The sequence below is a fragment of the Hoplias malabaricus genome, chromosome 9 (assembly GCF_029633855.1).
Source record: "Hoplias malabaricus isolate fHopMal1 chromosome 9, fHopMal1.hap1, whole genome shotgun sequence".
Lineage (NCBI taxonomy): Eukaryota > Metazoa > Chordata > Actinopteri > Characiformes > Erythrinidae > Hoplias > Hoplias malabaricus.
In genome coordinates this window covers 31,893,244-31,916,986 of record NC_089808.1, presented here as the reverse complement: position 1 = coordinate 31,916,986, position 23,743 = coordinate 31,893,244, and the positions used below count along the sequence as shown (strand labels likewise).

The 23,743-nt window shown below is 43.5% G+C and overlaps 1 protein-coding gene across 4 annotated transcripts in view; it reads left to right on the top strand.

Annotated features, from left to right (window-relative positions):
* Positions 1-23,743, top strand: part of ppargc1a (peroxisome proliferator-activated receptor gamma, coactivator 1 alpha) — a 392,529-nt gene that overhangs the window by 346,280 nt on the left and 22,506 nt on the right. For 2 of the 4 annotated variants that reach the window (XM_066681577.1, XM_066681576.1), the window contains exons 1-2: positions 4,228-4,317; positions 7,305-7,484. In XM_066681577.1, coding sequence (XP_066537674.1) covers positions 4,270-4,317; positions 7,305-7,484 — 228 coding nt within the window. In that variant the 5' untranslated portion in view covers positions 4,228-4,269. Of the gene's footprint in view, positions 1-4,227; positions 4,318-7,304; positions 7,485-23,743 lie in introns of those variants that run through there. The other 2 variants (XM_066681575.1, XM_066681574.1) reach the window with 1 other exon arrangement.

Below are 23,743 nucleotides of genomic sequence, written 5' to 3'. Positions count from 1 at the left end.
CTTATATGACCATGATATTTTCACCCAGTGGGGATTGAGGTTTTAGCATCGTAAGACGTCTCTGCGAAATAACACAGGGCTTCCCCACCAAGTCCACACTTCTCTGTGGAGTCATCTCCCGGTGTGGACACGCTGCTGTTTCGCACCATTGTTATTTCCAATTTCATAGTTGAGCCCTGACTAGCATGCCCCAGCCCAGCTATGGCATTCACCACAGTAATACATGCTGGACTCTCCAAGGTGGCAATCAGCCACACTTCAAACCCTCTGTGAAATGGCTGACTTTCGTCAATAGAAAGGCTATTGTTCTGCTAGAGTGGGGCTGAATGGCTTTCTTTCATTCTTCTCTGGAGATGACTTCCTTTCAGAAGTGTGGGGCTTTCATTTGCTGTAATTATCCTTAGCTTTATTTGTAGACTTAAGGTGGTATCCAGTGTGCTGAGGTAGAAATGCATTTCATGTGAGTCCCTCTCATTACTTTTATAAAGTAGCTTTCATCTATTTTCCTTTTGTTTTTTTTCTTATGAGGGATATATAATGATAAGATGTGCTTGATTGTCAGAGAGTGAAGAAAAGCTCCAGAGACACTTGGGTTTAAAGACGCTGGTGCTACACTGCTTGTAGGTTTAGTATTCCAATAGATTTTAATTGAGCTGTTCATCATATGGATAAAGACATGACTTCATTTCTTCATATCGCATATGCCTGTGTATATCGCTTTTCCATTTCCGATATCCGCCTGTGTTGGATTTCATCAGACGCATGCTGTGGCAGCAGACCCATACTGAAGGACATGCAATATGTTAGCTATATAATTTACTTGGATTGGCATGCTGCAGTTCCAGCATGATCCTTGCATGCTGCCAGCAGAAGCACGCACAATGATAGAATGCCAAGGAATAACAACATGGATACCAGGCTGATTATTAAAGCTTTGCCTCAATGCATGGATAATCATAACCCATGAATAATTGGCATCTGTTCCAGAATGTGCAAACCATTTGCTCATCCCATCTTGTTTACACAGCTCTATCGGACTTGAAAATGCATCCATTCCACTCTGGGAGGTATTAGGAGAAACCACATTGAAAGAATCATAGGCACAGTCTTTCCTCATTTCTTAGAGACATGGCTTCCCCCACCACAAATGGTGGAATACAGCCCACAAAAGAAAAGAGTCAGCTTAGCAAACATGAGCACAGATGCCTTCAAACTGCAAGGTAAGCTCCCCGGGCTTTGCCCCAAATCTGCCTCCAAGCCCACGTTAATAAATGTTTTACTGGGCTGGTGTCTCCACGCTTTCAGTAGGCACAGCTTATCAGTGCATTTCTATGGGCAAGTCACCTTATCTGAAAAGAATTATATATACACTATCTTTACTGGCCAGTGAAACACATGGCGTGCTTCCAGCATGCAAATATACACGGCCATATCTGAATTAAAGCTTGTCTGCAATTGAGATCTTATCATAGTTCTGTGCTTAATTTGCCATATTTCAGTGTTACTGTGTACTGTTGAGATTTATAGCAGGGTGATTTATTAAGCACTGAATTTACAGCTGAATTATGTTGGGCTGATTTTTGTTGTTATCTCTATGGCCATTTTTGACGTCTAAATCAACAGTCCATTGTCAAGTTGATGTACAATCCTCAGTCTGTTTCTTTCAGGGTACTGCCATACGCTTAAGTGCTGATTTGCCTGTAGACTGACTCTGTCTAGAACAGACAATCTACCCGTCTTGGGGACTTCATCTGCCAGCAGGAAAAAAAGAGCAAACCTAATCAAAAGCCATTTGAAAGAAAATCACAACAGAGACAAGCCTATTTTTAGCTTGCGTTTTCTTAATTGGCATGACGAGTACAATCAGATAAGGGTTGCTCGGGTATGTGTGTGTGTGTGTGTGTGACATGCCTCTACCGTGCAATATGCAGCCATCCACCTCCATCCCTTATGCTCCAGCCTGCAGTGGAACCATTGGTGGGTTGCTTTTGTGCAGATATTAGATCTACTCAGTCAGGCAAGGAGATGGGAGGGTTGCATGTGGTACTTTTCCATATAAAGCATGTGAAAGCACATGCCTTTTTTCCCCATCATGACACAAAGTGCAATATTTTGAAATGCAATATTATGAAGCAGCCTACAGCCACAAATATAATACGCTCCACAAATATAATCGACTGAACTGTAGCATGTCATGCCAAGGCATACTGGACATCTGTCCATGCGCTACAATATCAGAATCCAATCTAATGGATGACTCTTCTTCAGGTTTGGAAAGGAGATGAGTTTATTTCCCATCTGAAACAACAACAACAAAAAGTCTGCACATGAAATCCCATCACAGACAGAATTAAGTGCTTGGATAGTGGAGGCTGTAATTCCTGGCTGCTGTTAGGCACTGCTCTGCCTTATGCTTTGTTTTGACTGTCCACAGAGCTGCTGTTGTGGCTCCCTGTGGCACTGTTTCGTACACATAAAATGTTGACACTGTACACCTTGTCACCTGCTGCTTCATGAAAAAAAAGGGCCATAGAGAACGGATACAACTAATCTGGCAGTTGGGATGATTTTCCATTCCAGCCCTGGCTGTTTTGCTGGTTGAAGCCAGACTTTGTCCAGGAGAGCAGTGTGAGCTTCACATGGAAAACAGGACCCAATGAGCAAAGCCTGGATCACATGGTCATAAGCTACAGGGCGACATAAGGAGCTAATAGTACCTGTTGAGAAAGGTGTACAAGAGAGACCAGTAAAGTGGAAATAAAAGAAGTAATATTTTTGAATGGATTTATTGTACATAGAAAAACTGTTAGTTTTCCAGGGGCAAAAAAAAAACTGAATGCCTAAAAAAGTGGCTTAGATGTATACACCTTCAATGTATGTGGCTATTTGAATATGTAATTAGTTCCCACCCACCCCTCAGCCCATTGCCAGCAGCTCAAAGGTTCCTCTCCACAAATTGACTGGATTGGTTCCTCAGGTTTAGGATGTAAGAAATTGCGGCTGTCTAAATTCGCCTGTTTGAGAGTGTCTTTGGAACACTGCATTGCCAAAGCAGAATGATTCAGCCCTGGTTTGAGTGCTTGTTTTTATACATTGTGTGTGTTCTAGCGCACTAAATAAATGAATATTGATATGTCACACAGATGCTGTATTCAATGAATGTACAATCATTAATATATACGTGTTTCTCCATTTTAGAAGTGGTCAGAGAAGAATACATGGACAATGGAGGGTTTTGGGGGTGGCTGGGCATGTTTTGGAGATCTGCGATTAGAATTTCTTTTAGATTTGTCTAATCACACGACCCCTTCGGCAACTGTTTACTTAGCAGAGCCAATGTAATTAAGGATTAAAAGCTTTTCTGAAGCAGCAGCCGTGTAGCAATCACACTGCGAGAGAAAGCGGTTCGCTGAGAAGCCGAGGAGGAAGTGTAAACTCCGGCGTTAATAGGCAGCATTCAGTCCGGCGCTGAGTTAACAGTCTCCGGCAGCTCCGTTGTCAGCGACACAGCTCCGTTGGTGAGTTTTGACTCGCGAGCAGGCAAATCTCCTCAGTGAAGCAGGAGTAGGGCTCTACTTTTGAACCTGTGTTAATGTAACCTAACGTTCATCTAAAATATTGTGACCGACTCGGTTTTCCTCGGCGTGAAAACCTGAGCGGAAAGCAGGAGCCGTGCCCGAGTCTCCCGGCACAAACCTGTCGTTCAGCGGTTGCGGGACGGAGGTGGGAAGGAACATTCCATTTTGAATTTCCACCCGTACTCCGACAAGTCGCACCTTACTGAGCGACTATTGGTTAAACATTACCCCCTTCAAACCAACAGGAGACTCAGAGCCGGCTCTGGGCGGACTCAGGAGATGGGCGGACGAAACCGCTAGCCAATGACAGCGCAGGGGGCGGTGACCGGTGGGCGTGGCCGTGTGGAGAACGGGTGGGAAAAGGGGAAAAAACAGAAAAAGTGTAGGCGGGATGGATTTTACTACGCGGAGGCCACGCCCCCTGGCCCTGACGTCTCCGGCGAGTAGCGGCGAGAGGGGAGTCACTCGCCTTGCCTACTTTTAATAGCTTTGTCATGTGATGGAGAGCAGTAGTAAGACAGGTCGCCCTCGCTCTCCCTGCGCACACTGAGGGGCTCTTTCCCTGCATGAGAGCAAGGTGCACGCGCTCGGATCTTTCTCACTCATTATTTTCTTTTTTTTTTTTTTTTTTTTTTTTGGTTCAGATTTTTTAAGACACAATTTTGTATCTCAGCCGTCATTCAGTGGCTGGATGGCGTGGGACAGGTGCAACCAGGACGCGGTGTGGAGAGAACTAGAGGTGAGAAATAACGGCAAACTTCACACAGCTGAGCGCCGGAGTGGGGCTTTCTCTTTTGATATTTAAAGGGGGGAAGGAAGGCGGACGTTGTCTGAGCGGTGAATGCGCTCTGAGCGGTGAAGCGGCGGGTTAATCCCGGTGTTACACCGGTAACCCGAACTAAGATAAACGGAGCTCCGGCCGGAAAGCACGGGAATATCAAACGCGGTCCACCTGAGAGGAGAGTCTTTCTCTGGTTCTGAGAATAATGTGCTGCACTTTTTTTTAATTTTTTTTATTTTTTGGGGTTGTCTTGGTATGTTTTTGTTTTTGTTCTGAGCGGGTTGAACGTACCTGCGCCAGGTGCCGTCCACCAGCAACTTCACTCGGATTTCAGCCGTTTTAAAACGAAACCCGAAGGTTGGAGAAACGATCACAGATAACACTAACGCGCGAGAGAGCGCTTTCCGGAGCCAGTAAATGTATAGAGGATGTATTTGACGATGGATGGATGGATGGAGGAAAGTAACGCAGGCGACGCTGGGCGTGAGAGCGGACGCGTCTTGTGTGTTGTCACGGTGCAGGTGTTGTATTGTGTTTTAATGCGGGGACTGGAGTGAAATGAAGAGACTGCGCGTCTCACTGGCTGAGAGACAGTATCACACATAACTGTGTCTGTCTGTCTGTCTGTCTGTCTATTCCTCTGTCTAACTCTGCCTTTGTAGAGAGGCAGCTTCTCCACTCTTTATTTACTGGAGCAGAAGCGTAAGTGTAGCCTGGAAGGCGGCTGGAGAAGTCTGTAATGCTTCAATTATTCATAGCTTAGATGACTCGAGTCTAGCGTGAGATACCGAGTGTTTTTGCGCTCCGTGTTTAGTGTTTATCTCTCTTCAGGCTCTTCGCTTTCCAGCAGCGCAACTGCAGTCTCTCTCTCTCTCTCTCTCTCTCTCTCTCTCTCTCTCTCTCTCTCTAACGAGGGATACTCTGGCGGCACCTGAGGAAGTCGCTGTAGTGTGTGTGTGTGTGTGGATGCTCTATATTGTAAGTGCGCGCGGGGGATAAGCGCTCGTTGCGCAAAGCTAAGGAAGCCGCAGGCTTTTGCGCCAAATCAAAACCACGCTCTCGCTCCCTCACTCTTCACACTCAGGCTCTCTCTCTCTCTCTCTCTCTCTCATACACACACACTTACTCGGGGGCAGCCGTTGCTAAAGGGGCTCACTGATTGTGTGTGTGTGTTTGGGTCTTGTGGCCACGCGCCCTCAGTCGAACTCTGGCGTCATGCTCGTGTGCCTCGTGGGTAAATGGTAGTCCCGCCCCCTCCCCTCTCTCTCTCTCTCTCTCTCTGTCTCTCGCTCTCTCTCACTCCACTGTATCTGTAGGGCTTATCTACACATTTCCTCAGGCCTATTATCGTATAATAACACGTGAAGCGCCAGCCCATCCATGAAGTTATCATTTACTAGAAATAAATAACAATAATACTTCATTAATATAAATAAAGCTTTTTTTATTTTTGCATAAATGTTAATACTTGTAATCTTTTCCTGTCATCTCCAGGACACTCGAGACCCACATAAAGTTAAAATGCATGTCCAATACTTTACCAGTGGACGTTACCTTAGAAAAAAGCTGTATGTTTTCCAGCCTGGTTAATTAAGCCCAAATGCACCCACTTTTGGGCGCATTATGAGTTAAATGCACGGCCATTTGTTAGTCTCTATTACTAGGAATGGATAATAAGTATGTATTTTCCCTCCCTGGTTAATGCAGGGTCAGTAAGTTATCCAGGTAACACTGAGTCCCCGGATAGTGCTACAAACACAGCTACAGACACACAAAATCTGTCCAAACCCTATTTGCGCTAAGCTTGCTCGTGTAAACTCAGTGGAAGAAACCAGAGGGACAGAGGAAATGTTTGCATCGGAAAGCGATGCGTAAGCACAGTTATGCCCTCATAATTAAAACTCAAAAGGGTACACAGAGCAGAAGGTGCAAAGGTGAACACATTATTGCTGCAGCGCCAGCATTTTGACTGGAACCTGCTTGCAGCCGCCTTCGCTGTGTTACTGTAGCTACTGTACCATTAACCCCCACCCCCCGAGGCCTGAGTGATTTACCCACTGCAGTTTATTTGTGGCCGCTTTGTTCCTTTTTGGAAAATTCAGACACTGTCTCCTTCTTGGGCATGATCTTCTGCTGATTTGATTACTTACACATTCCTAACAGGACACTGAGTGACATAACGCCACATTTTTAGACTGGCCGACTCCTCCTGTGTCTGTCCTTACGTACGAACCAACAAAAACCACAATGCAGTTTGGCACATTCATCCCAGGAACATGGATACACAGAAAACATCAGTCAGCCTTATGTCTGTGGTGTAATAAAGCCTGGGACAGAACTGAAGTTTGGCAGGTTTTAAGTGTGTTGATCCCAGTGTTAGCAGTTCGATGAAGCCTATAATTTGTGTTCGAGGAGCCACACAGCAGCTGTCATGCTCTTGCACAGAGAGGCAGCCGGTGAACAGCCCAAATATGAATAGGCAGCCCTGCACAGGCAAAATGTCTTTCTCCAACAGGAACAAGAACAAACTGTACACTCCTTAAAAAGTGGGTTTTCAGCGGTTCTTTAAAAAAAAAGAACAGAGAAAACACTCAAAGAGGCATGTCAACACTCTGCCTCTCTGCACTGTTGAGTCATTCTTATTTATGATGGAAACCTGTTGTAGATATCAGCTCCAGAACTATTTAAAAGGTCTTAACAGCACCTAACACTAGTCAGAGAAGGTACAGCATGTCAGACCTTAGGTTAAGTTACACAGTGGAAGAACGGCAGTGATCTAGGACTAACGGACCCATTAGACCTTACACTCTTAGAGGTTTCTATGGAGAACATCTTGGAAGAATGCTTTTTGGTTCCTTAAGAAACAATTCAACTCATTCTTAGCTTCACCCATTTGACAGAGAAGGAATGATGCTCATTCTTTTCTTTTTATTTTTCATCTACAGTGTGCTGCCTTGGTTGGTGAAGACCAGCCTCTTTGTCCTGATTTGCCTGAACTGGACCTCTCTGAGCTGGACGTCAGTGACCTGGATGCGGATAGCTTTCTGGGTGGACTCAAGTGGTACAGCGACCAATCAGAAATCATTTCCAGCCAGTATGGCAACGAGTCGTCCAACCTGTTCGAGGTAAGGAGGGCCATCTTTTGATAGCACACGACCATTGTGTTGTTGCCTGAATTGATATGGGAAGTGTTTGTCACATGAGTGTGTTACTGCTGAAGACTTGGATTGAAAAGCTTGGAGTGTAAGCTGAGCTCAGTGGAGTCTGCCACTACACGACAGCACCCTTGGTTACAGTGATTAGAGATAACAGACAGACTCTTAATGCCAGATTCTTTGAAATCTCTGATAGGTGACATTGCTGTGTTGGGGTTTATGGCTGTCCAGCGGAGAGTACAAAGAAATAAACCTTCCATGTTGACTGATATATAAGATATTGGTGATAAGTGATCAACCTTTGTCTACGTGTGATTGGCATTGATGTTGCCTTGTCAGCCTTAAAACTCAGGAAATAGTGTTTCAGCCATTTTGTTGCTTATGGTCAACTGAAAAACAAATGTGAGTTAATACCTCAAGAGACCCCCACCTTGCCTCCCTAGTTAATGCCACACAAACGATAGTGTATTCCGAGTTATTGGAGCAACTCCCCGTTCTTCTAGCTCACTGTTTGAAATCTCATCTCGGTCCAGCAGTAAATCAAGCGTGTCAGCTTCTAAACGAGCCTGGCCCATTTCTGTGCTGTCATGTTGCTGAAAGAGGAGGAGGAGGAGGGGTGGGGGGGTTAAAGCTTTACACTTGTTACTCTGTAGCACTTTCAATCACTCACACAGAAAGCAAAGTCCAGAGGAGAAGGAAGAAAGGTGGCAGATGAAACAAAGCAGCCGAGGCCTGGGCTAACCGGCTAGTTCATTACGCTCTTATCTGTGGAGATAGAGCGGGAGAAAACGATAGCGTGGCTGTGCTCTTCGTCACTGGGAGTGAGCGAGCACTTGGTAAAACAGCGGTGCCGGGGTTTTAGCTCAGGCTCTCTGAGCTTGTTTGTGTGCAAGTGTTGCGCTGGCCCAGGGGACTGTACAGTGACTCTGTGGTGTTTTACAATCACTCCGAGGGGCCGCATGGTTCCTGTGGCATAAGGATAGGGAGAGAGGGCAGGATAAAAATACCTGTCTGTCTGTGTGTGTGTGTGTGTGTGTGTGTGTGTGTGTGTGTGTTGTGACTTGAATACAGTATCAGTGTCAGGGGGTCACAGAGGGGCTAAGAAACTGTGGGCAAGTCTTGATTGGAGAGTGGGCATTCACAGGTAAAAGGGAAATCTCATTTCCCAGTTCATGCATTTTCATATTAAAAATAATCATCTATCATTTAATTTCAAATTAGGTTATGCGCATAACAACATTATTTAAAATGGGGTGGAGAGTCCAAATGTTTTGTCTAGAGAGGCCAAAGTGCAAGGTTTGTAGTTTGGCTTGGGGCAGGAAATAAATTAGATGTTGGTTTCAAATTCATTTCTCAAAAATGTATTTTATAATATTACAGTATTCATCCAAAATATATTTATTACATTTAATAAGCCACATTAAAACTAAAAGCATGCTTTGGCTCTAACATGTAACATCGTTTTACAAAGCACTTTAGGCCTTCATTTAACCCTATATTTGTAGGTTTTTTAAATTATGGAGAAAGGATAAATTACAGCCTGTTTAACTGAGCTATTTCATTGAGCAGTTTCTGCACTCTTAGAAAGAAAGGGTTTTGTGGGATGTAGAATCAGCTTTTTAATGGATGGTCACTCCAAGAATACTTTTTGTTAAAGTTTGATGTGTTATTTAAAGACCCTCAGCGTAATAAAAATATCCAGTGTATGGTGTTTACACTTTTCAAAATTAAAGGTGATGTTCATGATTTTAATCAAAAAATACTTTTTACAAAATGTTACTCCAAATGTGGAAAAGCATGAACCAAGATGAGGATGTTGCTCTATTCCTGCTCCATAGGTGAGCAATATAGGCTTATTTTTCCTGAACAACTAAACAACTTGAGTTACAACTTGAGTGAATAACAAGCTACAGACAAGTTAAATGATGCAGCGCTTCTGAATGTAAACAAACCAGAGTGAACAGCATTTACACGCAATCGTAGACATCCCCTTTAAAGCACCTAATTGGATATTTGAATATATTTGAATATACGGTTCTATAAAATATAAATATTTGGATGAATGTAGAACCCTGTAACTATGTTGAGGTTCTTTAAAATATACCAAGTCTTTTCGACACATTCATTAAAGGATTCTTTACTGAAGCAGATCTGTGTCATTGCTCTGGGGGGCCCTTTTTGGCCTTTGGCCTTTGGAGTGCAGAGCAACTTGTGCTAGATAAAAGGCTGGTGAAAGAACCATGCATTTAGGGGCAAATCAGACAGTTAACCAAAGCTGTCTGTCTCAAACTGAAAACCTGCCATATACTTACTGTAGGACTTTTATGTTTTGGATTGCTTGCAGCAAGTGATGTACACCTGTAGCACTGATACTGGCCAGGGGCTATGAGCAGGCCCTGCAGCAGTGGTCTAAGGGGGTTAATATCCACAGTGTTTCCAGTGCACTGCCACTGCTGGCCTGTATGTGTCACTACAGCTCTCAGCAGCAGCCACATGAAGACAGGTTAATAAATGGCCAGCTCTTGTGTAAAGCGAGTTGGCAGAACTTTTTCATCTCCTCCCCTTGCTCCCATTCAAACCCCTGGCAATGTTTTCTTAACCCGCATGACTGCAGTGTAGTTAATAGGTGGCCTGCTTAGTCTTCTGATCTCTCTCACACACACACACAGAGGCATGCACTTTCTCACACACACACATATTCTGTCTTTCTTTCTCTCTCTCTCTCTCTGAGTTACACCAGACGCACTCAGCCCTCCACCCCACCCCTTGCATCCCGCTTTAGGCTCTTTTAATGAAACGAATTCTGTGAAGTCATTTATTTCATGTCTTGCTCTTTTCTGACATTTTTACATCATGTCCCATTATTGCAGGACCGTGTGGGGCTGCCTAGCAGGCAGATGAGTGAGAGAGATAGCGGCCACTAGGGCAGTGCTGCCTACTGACTGTGTGTGACGTGACAGCTAATGCCCTTCAGTGCCAGTTCAGTCCCCAGTTATCAGGCCCATCTCTGGGGTTTAAACGCTGTGAAGGCGGGGTCTACAGGGGGGACGACAGGGGGCCTTCCTTTGCTCCATGACGCTTGCCAGCAGGTCTGTACTGTCACTGACCACCCTCTCCTGGGAATGGATTCAAGAAGGGGTTAGAACAACGTGATGGCAAACCTGTAGAAGACATGACACTCAAAGACAAGGTCCTTTTACCCTTCTTTCACTTTATTTTGCCTTTTTGCATAATTTACATTAGCATACCGTCACATGCCAAATATTGTAGAGACAGTTATATGCATTTACATGCATTTATAGGCAATACTTTGTCCTTTCTGTGCGCCTTTCTACCAACATAAGACAATGACATCCTTCCCAGCAGTGGTCTGGATCCTATCTGAGCAGGCACACAGCTACAACACCTAGAACTACGAGTCCAGACACAGATCACTGGTTTTTGTTTGACATTGCCACAATTTAAATCTAATCAGCAGTCAAAAGACTGGCTAATGTGTAAAAGAATGGTAACTAAGTTGAAAAATGGAAGAATTTATGGATTAACATGCTGCAAGATTGATGATTAACCGTAGGGTGTTGAAACTGTTTACGTCCGGCCCGTTTGAAGAACAGCTTTGACGTGAGAGTAGAACGTCAGTGTTTCTATCTGTCACCACCATGAAGGACAAAAAAAACAAACTATAATCTATGACCAAAGGCTGCATAATCCTGCCTAAAACTGGGGCTCTAATCTAAGAAGATCCCTTTTTTTTTCGTTGTTTATTAAAATATGTGGTATTTAATCACCAAATAAAATATTCCCCCAATTATTAGCCATCTGTTTTCCAAACTGGCACACTGTAACCAGAACCTGCTGTGTGCCTTAACAGAAATTCAGAATAGAGAAGATCCTCCTGCACGTGCTGGGACAGAAATTTGTATTTCTATTTCTGTTGTTTGTATCTTCGTTATTATTTTTCTTTGTAGCTCAAAGTATTCTTAAAATAATACGCATGCTTGTTGTGTACACTTGGAATACCCCGAGACTGTCCAGCATGCAGGTCCTTAGATGGCTTCTGCTGTGGTATCCAAAGCTGAACTGGGTTCTCTATGTACAACGCATGGAATGGAACAGATCCTGGTTTGAGCTGAGGTCGCAATGGCCTTTTATTTTGAGGGCACTCGACACCTAGTTAGAATAACTGCCCGGTGACTGCACTACTGTATTAGATTGCCCACTGAGCACTTATTTGCCATTTGAAAGCACAACTGTGCTGTCAGACAGCATGTGGAATTCTGACTTGGTCGCAATGTAAAAGACAAAAGGTGCCACCTCTGCTTTTTTGCAGGGTGTGTGAGTGGGGCTGGTGTTGACTGATCAAGACTTTGACCACACAATGACCTGTCACTCAGCTCTTTATGGGGCACTGCTGCCGAGGGGACAGTGTGTGTGTGACCCTTATAAAAAACTGAGCTGTAGTAATATAAGCAGTTCCTTTAAATCATTTTAAAAATGTTAGGAACGTATGCAGTAAAGCAGTGTCAGTTTGAGTCGAAGACCTACAGAATGCTTTTAACTTGTCAGTTAGTGTCATAATGGTTGGCCATTTTAAAATCCCAGCCAGGATTTTAGACCTCTGATATAAAGGAAATACACGCTGCTAGTTTATAGTGTTTATCCATTGAAAATAGCCTTACACTGCTTAATTCTTTTTGGCTGCCACTACATTATAGGGTATGTTATAGACTTCAAATGTGAGGAATGGTGTGGGACACAGTAATCTCTGTATCGGCAGCATCTGAATGAAACTACACGCAAAGGTTATAGGACCTATACTAGGTTTTAGATTTGTGTACGTAGAACACAATGCACATTTAATATTGTAAAAGCAGTTTCTAACACTTTTTTTAGCCCTGTATGTGGAGGACTGATACAGCTTTAAGGAGAAAACATTACCTAGTTAATGATGTTGGATGATCTAGTGCCATGGGTAGAGCCTCAGGGTTCACTGTGTGACTGTGTCCATTGTATGATTAGTTGCATATCAACACAGACACCGTAAACAACGTCTCCATGTGTGGGGCCAGCGTGATCGTGCCTCACAGCTTATTACTGAAAGTGTGTTGAACATGCGCACAGTGCTCACTCAAAAAAACTGGCTCTGAGGGTCCAGCCCCACGTTCATTGAATGAAGATTGCTAGAAGTACTGGGCTTTACACAATCAGTACAAGAGGTTATATTGATATATATGTGATATAGGCACTATAATAGAAAATGCACTGCTCCATAGTGACATCTGGTGGGGACAGATGTAGAGATGCCTTTGGAGATAAGAGGTGGAGTTTTTGTACCAAATTAAGTTTTGGCCTAAACTGAAGGTGTAGCTCCTCATAGCCACTGTTCGCCAATATTATCACTATAGGCCTATGTTGTGAACATTTATCAGTGTGTGTGTGTGTGTGTGTGAGCATTAATCACAGTAGTCGAAGAGACTACAGAATATCAGATCCCACACAAACACTCAAACGTCCCCCAGACAGTAGCTAGTTTGCTTCCTGCTTGTCTACTAATTTGTTGATCTATCACTTAGACACATCTACCCAGTCATACATCAAACAATAGGAGAGGGTGATTGATTACACCTCGTCTTTGCTGAATTCCAAAGTCAACAAGCATACCTCAGAACACACACACACACACACACACACAGACAGACGTTAACAGTGACTGCTGATGGCTTCGCATGTTTAATTTGCAAATTTATGCTGACATTTGAAGGCACACCACTACTTGAGCTGCAGCAGTTCAGCCGGGCCGAGCACATTATCATATTGTGCTGTATAATATGATTTCCTCAAGTGAACACTTATGAAACACACACACACACACACACAATCTCTCTCTCTCACACACACACACACGCGCGCATACATACACACACACACACAGAGAGAGGATTGTGCTCTCCTGGAAGCACATGCATTTGTAAGTGTCTCAGTGTCAGCCAACTCAGAAACACTGCTAACAATGGTGAAATGGCTGTACACCATGCTGCTGTTTAACGGTGTCTGTAGTGACGGTACAGGGCTTTTTTTTTTTTAAATCTGTTGTTTACCGTGCTGTGTCATCTCACTACCAAGGAGCTGTTGCCGGCAGGTCTACTTTGATCCTGCTGTTTGCTTTAAAGCCATTTGTGTAATTTAAGCACGCTGTTTTGGGAGATAATTTGGGAAATCTTTCTCTTTGTTATTTTGAATCTTGGCTACAGCAGAGCTTTTGGCCAAGTTTGCTGTTTTTCGAAGTTTTCCACTCTCTTAATTGACTTGTCACTATTGGCATAAATGTTGAAGCCAGAAACAGTCTGTGGTCTTGCACTGCTCTTATCTTGCGCTGAAGGTTTTGTGATGAATGTGTAGGGCTCAGTTTCCCAGAGGAGGTTTTTAAGTGCACCGATCTGCTTAATGTGTAAACACAGTCATAGAGAGTAGTTTGAAACTGCGGGTGGGGTGGTAGTGTCGCAGTCACACAGCTCCAGGGACCTGGAGGTTGTGGGTTTGAGTCCCGCTCCGGGTGACTGTCTGTGAGGAGTTTGGTGTGTTCTCCCTGTGTCTGCGTGGGTTTCCTCCGGATGACTGTCTGTGAGGAGTGTGGTGTGTTCTCCCTGTGTCTGCGTGGGTTTCCTCCGTGTGACTGTCTGTGAGGAGTGTGGTGTGTTCTCCCTGTGTCTGCGTGGGTTTCCTCCGGGTGACTGTCTGTGAGGAGTTTGGTGTGTTCTCCCTGTGTCTGCGTGGGTTTCCTCCGGGTGACTGTCTGTGAGGAGTTTGGTGTGTTCTCCCTGTGTCTGCGTGGGTTTCCTCCGGGTGACTGTCTGTGAGGAGTGTGGTGTGTTCTCCCTGTGTCTGCGTGGGTTTCCTCCGGGTGACTGTCTGTGAGGAGTTTGGTGTGTTCTCCCTGTGTCTGCGTGGGTTTCCTCCGGGTGACTGTCTGTGAGGAGTTTGGTGTGTTCTCCCTGTGTCCGCGTGGGCTCCGGACCCAACGTGACCCTGAACTGGATAAGGGTTACAGACAATGAATGAATGAATGAATGAATGATTACAAAAATGTTGGCAGAGATTATTGGTAGTTCTGATAGTTTTAGATAAATTCATTCATGGTAGACAGAATTATTTTATCAGCATTACATATAAGAGCTCAGACAGTACAGTAGAGTAGGTCAGTGTTCTTTAAGGATACTAAATAAAACAGTATTATCCAAGAATATTAATACATTTGTTTGCTATATTTATTTGTTAATATTTGTTAATATTATATTTGTTAATGTTCAATAACAACAACACAACCAACGTGCCTGTAATGTAGTAATGAGAATAAGGATTTGAAATCAGGCCATTGATCTATTCCTTTAGTAGTCCTGTTTCTATCAGACAGCACGCCTCAGACTTGTCCTCTGCACTCTGGCACCTCAGACACTAGCCGAGTAGATATAAGGAGCTGGACTTCCAGCAGGCAAATATATTCATCCACAGACACATCCCCATGGCGGGAAATGGGGGGTGCAGAATGAAATGCGAAAGAGCATGAGGAGGAGAGGAAGGAGGGAGAGGAGGAAGCATCACTTGCAGTGGGAAAATTGTCCCCGTAGGGCATGTTTGGAAAAGAGCAAGTTAACATCTTACGGTTGTTGCCCGGCTCGCCACACTTCCACTCCCTTCCTCTCTCAACGTGCATTTTCCTCTCCACTTCTCTCTCCTTTTCCATCACTCACTGTCTCCCCATGTTTTCTATTCATAGTGATAGTCATACTGATATGACTGTGACTTTTTTGTTTTAATGGCCATTTTATGGCATCTTATCCAGGCTTTCTTTTGTATTTAAAGTTGCTTAACTTGAGTGAAGTAAACCATTTTCTTAGCCCTGAATGCACTGTTACTTTTACTGCTAATTGTGGAATAGCTACATTATACGTGCAGCTAGTTTAACTGTGTTTTCCGAAAAGGTCGCCATCTTCACCACAGTCACAGATTTTGCAACCTTTCGTTTGCCACTTTAAAACAGTTCCACACTGTAGACTTTCAGACGGCTCTGTTAACTTCTGCAAATGTGCTTCATTGCCTGAAGTTATAGATAAAGTCAGTTTACATCAGCTCTATGACAGTGGCGTAAACAGAGCGCAGTGTGCTAATATAGCCTTCGGAAAGATACAGGATTAGATTGAGCTTAATATAGCTGATACTGATGCATTACAATAAGTCCCACATAACTGAACTGCAGTACCTGTAATATTAACCCAGGGGACCAAGTGCAGAGCTGGTGAATGTGAGAGAAGCTGAAGCTTGATTTTAGGCTGAGCTTCAAGAAACAGCCCCAGCTGGGCCATGCTCTCAGTTACCTGACACTCATCTTAGAGCTCATTTAACACCCCTTTACCCAATATACACCCCCGGAGAGGAGAGAAAGAATGTGAAAGATACCTGCATGAGTGTGCAACCCTTGCAGAATGAAATACTTCATTTTGCGGAAACATGCGGAGGTGTTTGGCTGTGGGCTTTTTTTGGCAGAAATGGGATTCTGGGTCTATTTGGAGGAAATGGAATATTTCTGCTTGTGCTTATGTGTAGAGGTATGTGTACACAAGTCTGTGTTTTAGATTCTGATATCAGATTTAATGTCAATCATATTTTTAACACTTTGATAACTGTTGCTCATTCCCATTTACAACTAGAATCTTAGTTGCACTTTGCAAGGAAAATGACTTGCTGAGTTTGTAGCGTTCAAGTTCAAACAGAGCTTTTAAATGGCAAATTCCTTTACTTTCATTCATTCATTCATTATCTGTAACCGCTTATCCAATTCAGGGTCGCGGTGGGTCCAGAGCCAACCTGGAATCATTGGGCGCAAGGCAGGAATACACCCAGGAGGGGGCGCCAGCCCTTCACAGGGCAACACAGACACACACACACACACAATCACACACACACATTCACTTACACCTACGGACACTTTGGAGTCACCAATCAACCTACCAACATGTGTTTTTGGACCGTGGGAGGAAACCGGAGCACCCAGAGGAAACCCATGCAGACACGGGGAGAACACACCAAACTCCTCACAGACAGTCACCCGGAGCAGGAATCAAACCCACCTCCAGGTCCCTGGAGCTGTGTGACTGCGACACTACCTGCTGCGCCACCGTGCCGCCCCAAATTCCTTTACTTGTTAAAGTTAATTAAAAGTCAAAATAGGTCCAAATGTTGTTAACACCCTTTATTCTAGTGAAATTAGCTACTTAAATGTGCACCCAATGCGAATAGGCACAGTTGCGTTATGTATGAACAGATTGTGTCATGATCATAAAATACCATGGAATGAAATGGATGAACTTTAGTTGCTGCACATGAGCTTAAAATCACCACGTCACAATGCAACAAGTGTTGACTAAAGGGGTATAAAGCAGTGTTAAATAACAAAGCTTTCTCTGACTTTTGGCCTAATTGAAATGATATTTTCTAATCCTAGAGGTATCATTAGTACCTGACCTCACTAATGTTCCAGTGGCTGAATGCCATCAAATCAGAGAGTAGATGGAACATGCTGCACAGACAAAATGACAAAAGTGGTACTAAATTACTAGTATATTATCTCCACTCGTATGGTTATATCAAAACATTGCATTTTAAAAAGGGAAACACACACACACACACACACTATATATATATATATATATATATATATATATATATATATATATATATATATATAGGGTTAAATTTGAGCAAATGAGACAAATGTGATTAATCATATTGAACTACACAAAATAAAGCAATTAATCACGATGAATTGTTTTGATCATTTGACAGCTTGAGTCTAAACCAATCAGCATCATGCTTGTGATCCAGCAATGTTTACCAACACTTTGCATGTGCATACTAATCTTTATCTATAGCTTTCAAGTCACTGGTGTGGATTACTACAAGCATTCCTTTTAATGCCGCTCCCCTGTGTGTGTGTGTGTGTGTGTGTGTGTGTGTGTGTGTGTGAGTGCAGTGGTGTTACTTCAGCCATCCAGACACATCTAAAGTTCGTCTGCTTATAAAAAGCTTTTGGCCGTCAAAGCCCAGGGACACACTGTACTATGCCAACCGAGCTGAGTGGTGTAAATATCAGCTGACTGGCCTACTATTTGAGGTCAGGACTCAAGCACTGCACGTTGGGTCACATATATGACCCCATGTTACTAGTTAGGCTGCTCACAATCTGAGATCATACATGACTTGACAATCAGCCCCCTAAATCACTTTTTTACTGGAGTGAAGGAAGCTGTACCTTTTTATAAGTCACCCTTTCACACAGATTTCACACTTGCTCTTCTTCAGTCTGTAACCACAACCCCTTAAACAGAAGGAGCCACATGTTCATAATTATATAACTTACATATTGGCTCTCAAGCTAAAATCTTGAAGCTCAATCATTTTTATTGGAAAATACCAAGTGTGCTTTACATTGTGTGAACACCTGACATATAGACCAATAGGAATGTTCCCTCATACAGTAACTTAAAATATGTTCCATCCCCTATCAAGTTAACATATAAATAGAGAGATTTTAGGGTCATAGTTGTTAATAATATAATTATTAAAATAAAAAGACCTGTAATGTAAAGGGTTAATCGTTTTCCGATTAAAAGAAAAAAAAAACAGAGCAAAAAAGTAAACAGCTCAGGGTGGATAAATAAACATGTAAATACAACCCGAGGGACACGTGAGGATTTAGCGTTTGCGTGCCTACAAAGGCATAATCACACTCTGTGTTTATGAATTATGTATATGCTGCACAGGCCCTGCATTACGTCCTGTTCTGTATCATACAACCTTCACCTCCACAGGTGTCTGCAGCACTAGACCTGCACATGTAGTTTGCTGAAGGCTTTTGTAGTTCTTGAGTACTGAATTGGAGCTTTAGCGTTAGCATTACATTGGTAGTAGTAGGGACAAGCCAGTCTGTGCTATTTTTAGCTGGGTGGCTAATCTCTTTTAAGAGCCTTTCGGGCCTGTCTCTCTCTCTCTCTAACCTGGCCGGAAACGCTGAGCCAATAAGCCTTGGGCGTCTGGCTCACCTCGCTTCAGAGAGTGGGAGAGGGAGAAGGAGAGCGCCTCAACGTGGACACTTCCTGGATTATTTAATAGTTCAGGCCCCAGTGTGGGGGAGTTTGGATCTCTAGATTCCAGGAACGCTGCTTCTATCTGGACTTATGCAACTGCAGATAAGACTTTTTGAAAAATCCTTTCGAACAGGATGGGAAGGATGCGGCATATGACATCACAGCATGACGCAGTATGACGTCTCTTTAAGGTTCGGTTTGCTGGTTAAACGTCTGGATTAAATGTTCAGTGAAAAACAGATTTGCAGTTTGGCAGAATGTCAGGTTCAGACAATTCCCCTTACCCCAAATGATGGCAATCAGAAATGACAAACCATGCTGGTGCTAAAATGATCAAAATTGTTGATCCATATTTTGGTCATTTGGAATATTTAGTGTGCCATGAAGACTAGCCTGAGAACTACTGCTTAAAATATCAGCTACAAACATTTTGAGCTCCTTGCCTGCATTCATATATTATCTGTAACCACTTATCCAGTTCAGGGACGCGGTGGGTCCAGAGTCTACCTGGAATCATTGGGCGCAAGGCGGGAATACACCCTGGAGGGGGCGCCAGTCCTTCACAAGGCAACAGACACATGCACTCACACATACGGACACTTTTGAGTCACCAATCCACCTACCAACGCGTGTTTTTGGACTGTGGGAGGAAACCCACGCAGACACAGGGAGAACACACCAAACTCCTCACAGACAGTCACCCGGAGCGGGACTCACAACCTCCAGGTCCCTGGAGCTATGTGACTGCGACACTACCTGCTGCACCACCCTCCTTGTCTGCAGTTTTATTTTATTTTAGAGTTTTTTACAGTGTCCGAAACATGAGCAATTCTATTTAAGATTACTTAACATCTCAGCATAGTTTAACACAAGTGTGTTATTATTTAGGCATGCAACTTGCACAATGCTAATTGGTGAGTTGATAAGCATCATTTACTTGTTAACTTCATTAGCCTTGTAGCTCTATTGAGTCTTCAGCATATTGTCAGGCTCCACAGAAAAACATGTAACTTAATTTGTGTTGATTTTTAGTTTACTATGTCATTTGAACACTGCAGCCGTCCTTCACATGGTGTGGAAATTTCATGAAGAATGAACCAATAGAAGTGCTCCAAATTTTACATGGATACCTGTTGTATTTTTTATTTTGGGTTGCTAATAGAGAGTTAAAATGGTAGTTTAAACATGGTGGTGAGGATGCTGAACTTTATGGGGGATATATGAGCTCCCTCGCATTCAGATCTTACTAAGGTCCGGTCTGCCATCTTGCTCCTCTTGGTCACGTATTGATTGCTGTGCTTTGAGAGCTGTAAGAGTTTCCCTGTACAAACCTGTCTGATCTGTGTGAAGCGACTCTTCATTTAACACCCACGTGTGCTCTAGTGTGAAGTCATACCCTTAGATGGTAAAACTGTATGTATGAAACACACAGGAATAATCCCCTTACAAAGTCAAGGTCTGACAAAGCTTCCCACAATACCACCCCAGGGCCAGTGAGAAAGGAGAGAGAGAGCAAGCAAAGGAAAGCGCAAAGAATAGAAGTCAAGGTAAAAGATAATGCATTTATTTAGTAATCAGCAAATAGCTTTTATGCAGTGGGGCGAGGGTGCAATAGCAGACTGTGATAAGATCGTTTGCTTTCAGGTGTTTTGCTGGCTACTGTACTCAGCATTGAGTGTAAATTGAATAGCGTGACCTTTTGCCACTGAATCAAATTGACTGCATTTCAACAAAGATTTGGCGGTTTCAATTACCATAAATTTTTCATATTAGGGATGTAACCTCTTCCCCATCAGCACACACTCAGACACGTGTGCCCACGCTTATGCTCCCACTCACACCCCGCACTTGAGAGTGGGCTCCTTTAGGTTTGCTTAGCTTTGGTAGTTCTGATGGCCTGCCCTTCCTGCTGCTTTCAGTGATAAATGACAGGCCGCCCCGCTTCAGTGCCGCCGATGAGCCTGCCAGCAACCGAAAGGTCAGAGGGGGATCTGGAGGGTAACGAAGCGCTCTTAATGAGAGAGGGCACAAAACACATACAAACACAAACAAGGTGTATACATACACGTATAACAACATGAGATAACAAATGAAAACCCCTATACACATTAGCCCACACCTGCCAGATACACCTGTGATTTCAGTTAAAGACGAAACGCTTCAGTACCTTTGCCCCAGGATATTCTCTCTCTCTCTCTCTCTCTCTCTCTCTCTCTCTCTCTCTCTCTCTCTCTCTCTCCCCCACCATTGCAAGAGTTCCTCACCCTGTGCTTCGGAATGAAATGTGACATCACCCGTTTAGCAGAATAAAGTGAACACTGCCTTCTCTCCCTTTCTAACTACATCTATCTAGTGACCAGCTGCACTTTTTTTGTCTCTCCGCTGGGTACTTACAGACCTCTAGTGCAAGTTTTACTGATCAAACTCAATATCACTTCCCAATCCTGTCTTAGATCTGGGGCTTAGGTGATATTTAAATGTGAAATAAAATGAACAAACAAAATCTTAGGCCTAAATATTGCTGACAGAGGTGGTTCTGACTGCTCTGCTTGTTTTTTTTTCTGGTTCTCTTACAATGACATCAAAAGGAATACACACTGTAATGTACATAATCCAAACCAGAAACAAGGTTTCTAGAAAGGAAGGCTACTATTTATTTTCATTTCATTTTTTGTTTCTTTAAAGCAACACTAGGTAGAGTTTTTACCTTAAATTACAGATTCAGAATGATTGTGATGCTTCAGTGACCTGTAATAGGGAGAATAAAGCCTCTGCTTTTGCTACTCCAGACTCTACAGCACTACAGAAGGTACACTGTGTAACTTTTGAAGGAGGGTAGGAAAACAACCAACCAACCAACCAACCAACCCCCCCCTTCACACACTCACACCTACGGACACTTTTGAGTCACCAATCCACCTACCAACATGTGTTTTTGGACTGTGGGCGGAAACCGGAGCACCCGGAGGAAACCCACGCAGACACAGGGAGAACACACCAAACTCCTCACAGACAGTCACCCGGAGCGGGACTCGAACCCACAACTTTCAGGTTGAGTAGATTGACACTTTTTGAGTAGCCAAATCACCTACCCAGAGGAAACCTGACTGAAACAGTGTGTTAGTTATTTAATTCTATGTTTGTGAGGTTACAAGTAAAACCGCAGTTTGTGACAACAGTACTCGCGCACAGACAGAGAAAATACCTAACCCACCTGGCCATCTTTCATAACACTTCTTTTATGTTCATGTTCATGGCATTCTCTTTTTTGCTGCATCCTTTAAAGCATCTGATCCCAGCAAAAGGCAACATGAGAGCACTGTGGCTGGCTCTGACAGTGCTGCGGCGGCACAGTCTTTAAAAAATAAATAAATAAATAAATAAAAGAGAAAAAAAAGCAGAGCAACAATATGTCTGAGCATCCAAACATTACACACTATTAGAACAGCATTAGAAGCGGCCCCTTGACCATCTGCTGTTGTGCGACGCCTGAGAAACATTGCTGGTACGCAGAGGCACAATGTGCTGCGGTATTTTTCCTTTCCTTGTGATATTGTCTCCTCCTGTGTGTCATTGCGTGATTTTTAATCTTGGTTCCTTTGTTTCCTTTTTATTTTTATTGTTTGTTTAGTTCCGGCTCTGAGTCTGTCTCTAGAGATGGGAGGTTACTGCATGTGCGTGTGACTGAGTCTCTCCATGGAGCTTGTTCTGGTCGCTAGAGATTTCAAATTGTCGTCAGAGTAGTTGGGGGGAGACTGTGGCCCCCTTTGAGGCCTGAAGGCTTTCTGGCACTTTCTCTCACTCACACACACACACACACACACACACACACAAGCAGTTTGTACATCCTAATTAGGATATTTCTCTGTTTGATAAATCATGCTCTCATTGTCATGAGAAAACATTTTGTTGTTTGTTCATTTTGTGAAAGTCTCAGACACTTCCTGATGATTATATTTGAATACATTTTGAAAAGTAAACAAATGATACAAATAAGCTGAGACTGTGGTCAGCGAGGCACTGTATAATAGATCATGTTTTCTGCTGTTTCAAGTATCATGAGATCACTCAATTCTGTCATTTCCACTGAGAGGATCCTAGTGAAGAGCGCACAACTTGACATCACTGCCCATGTCCTCCACTTAAGCATGCCTTTTTAAAAGCACTATTGACACTAATGGAGTGGTCCAATAAGCAATAGTGCCGCACGTCAATACGTTTGACCGGCGAGAATTACTCCGGTGTGCCCTTCCTTGCTGTCGAGTCCATTAGGATGAGATATCTGCAGCATACTGTGTTTTTTTTTTGGCTGGGAGTTTTTAATCTAAAAAAGAAAAGCCTTAGACGCCATGTCCGGCTACAGCGGGGCGGGGAGGGGGTGACTTGTAATGTTGGTGAGCGTTATGAAAAGTTAATCCATGTGGTAGCCTGGCGTGCTGTGATCATTGCCTCTGGAGCTAGCATGCATCAGTGGCTGGCTTGCAGGATCATTTGCAGGGGAAATGAGGTTTGAAATAGTGCTAGTCATTCCACTGGCCGAATCCTATTTTTGCGGTTGACAGATGAACGCTAGGCCATTTTTATATGTGCTGTGACATTATCTGGTAGACACATTAGAATATGATGGATAAGGTGAAATTACATGGGTTTGCTCTTTATTGTAGGTTCTGGGCGTGTTTCACATTGCGGTTTCACCGTATTGTACAAGGGCTGAGAAGTGCACTTTTGTTGTTGTATTTGTTTTGCCTCAGAGCCCTTTTCTATCAGATTTTCTTGCCTTCTTATTCTCACTCTTGCAGCTCAGTCTCTGTCTTCCCTCGCACCCCACCTAAGTGATGTAGGTACAACTGGCCTTTGTGTGTGAGCACAGTTCACATATTGCTTAGAGTGACTTTGATTTATTTGCTTTGAAATCATGGGGCAGGCTAATAACACAGACTGACATTATTTGTTTATCAGATCTAACGTGATTTCTCCAAGAGTCGCTGGGACTCTATCCCCTGCACACATACACACACATACACGCCCATGTTTCTGCTTCTGTTATGATTAGGCGTCTGGCGACTTCAGTTAACCTCAGCTGGTGCC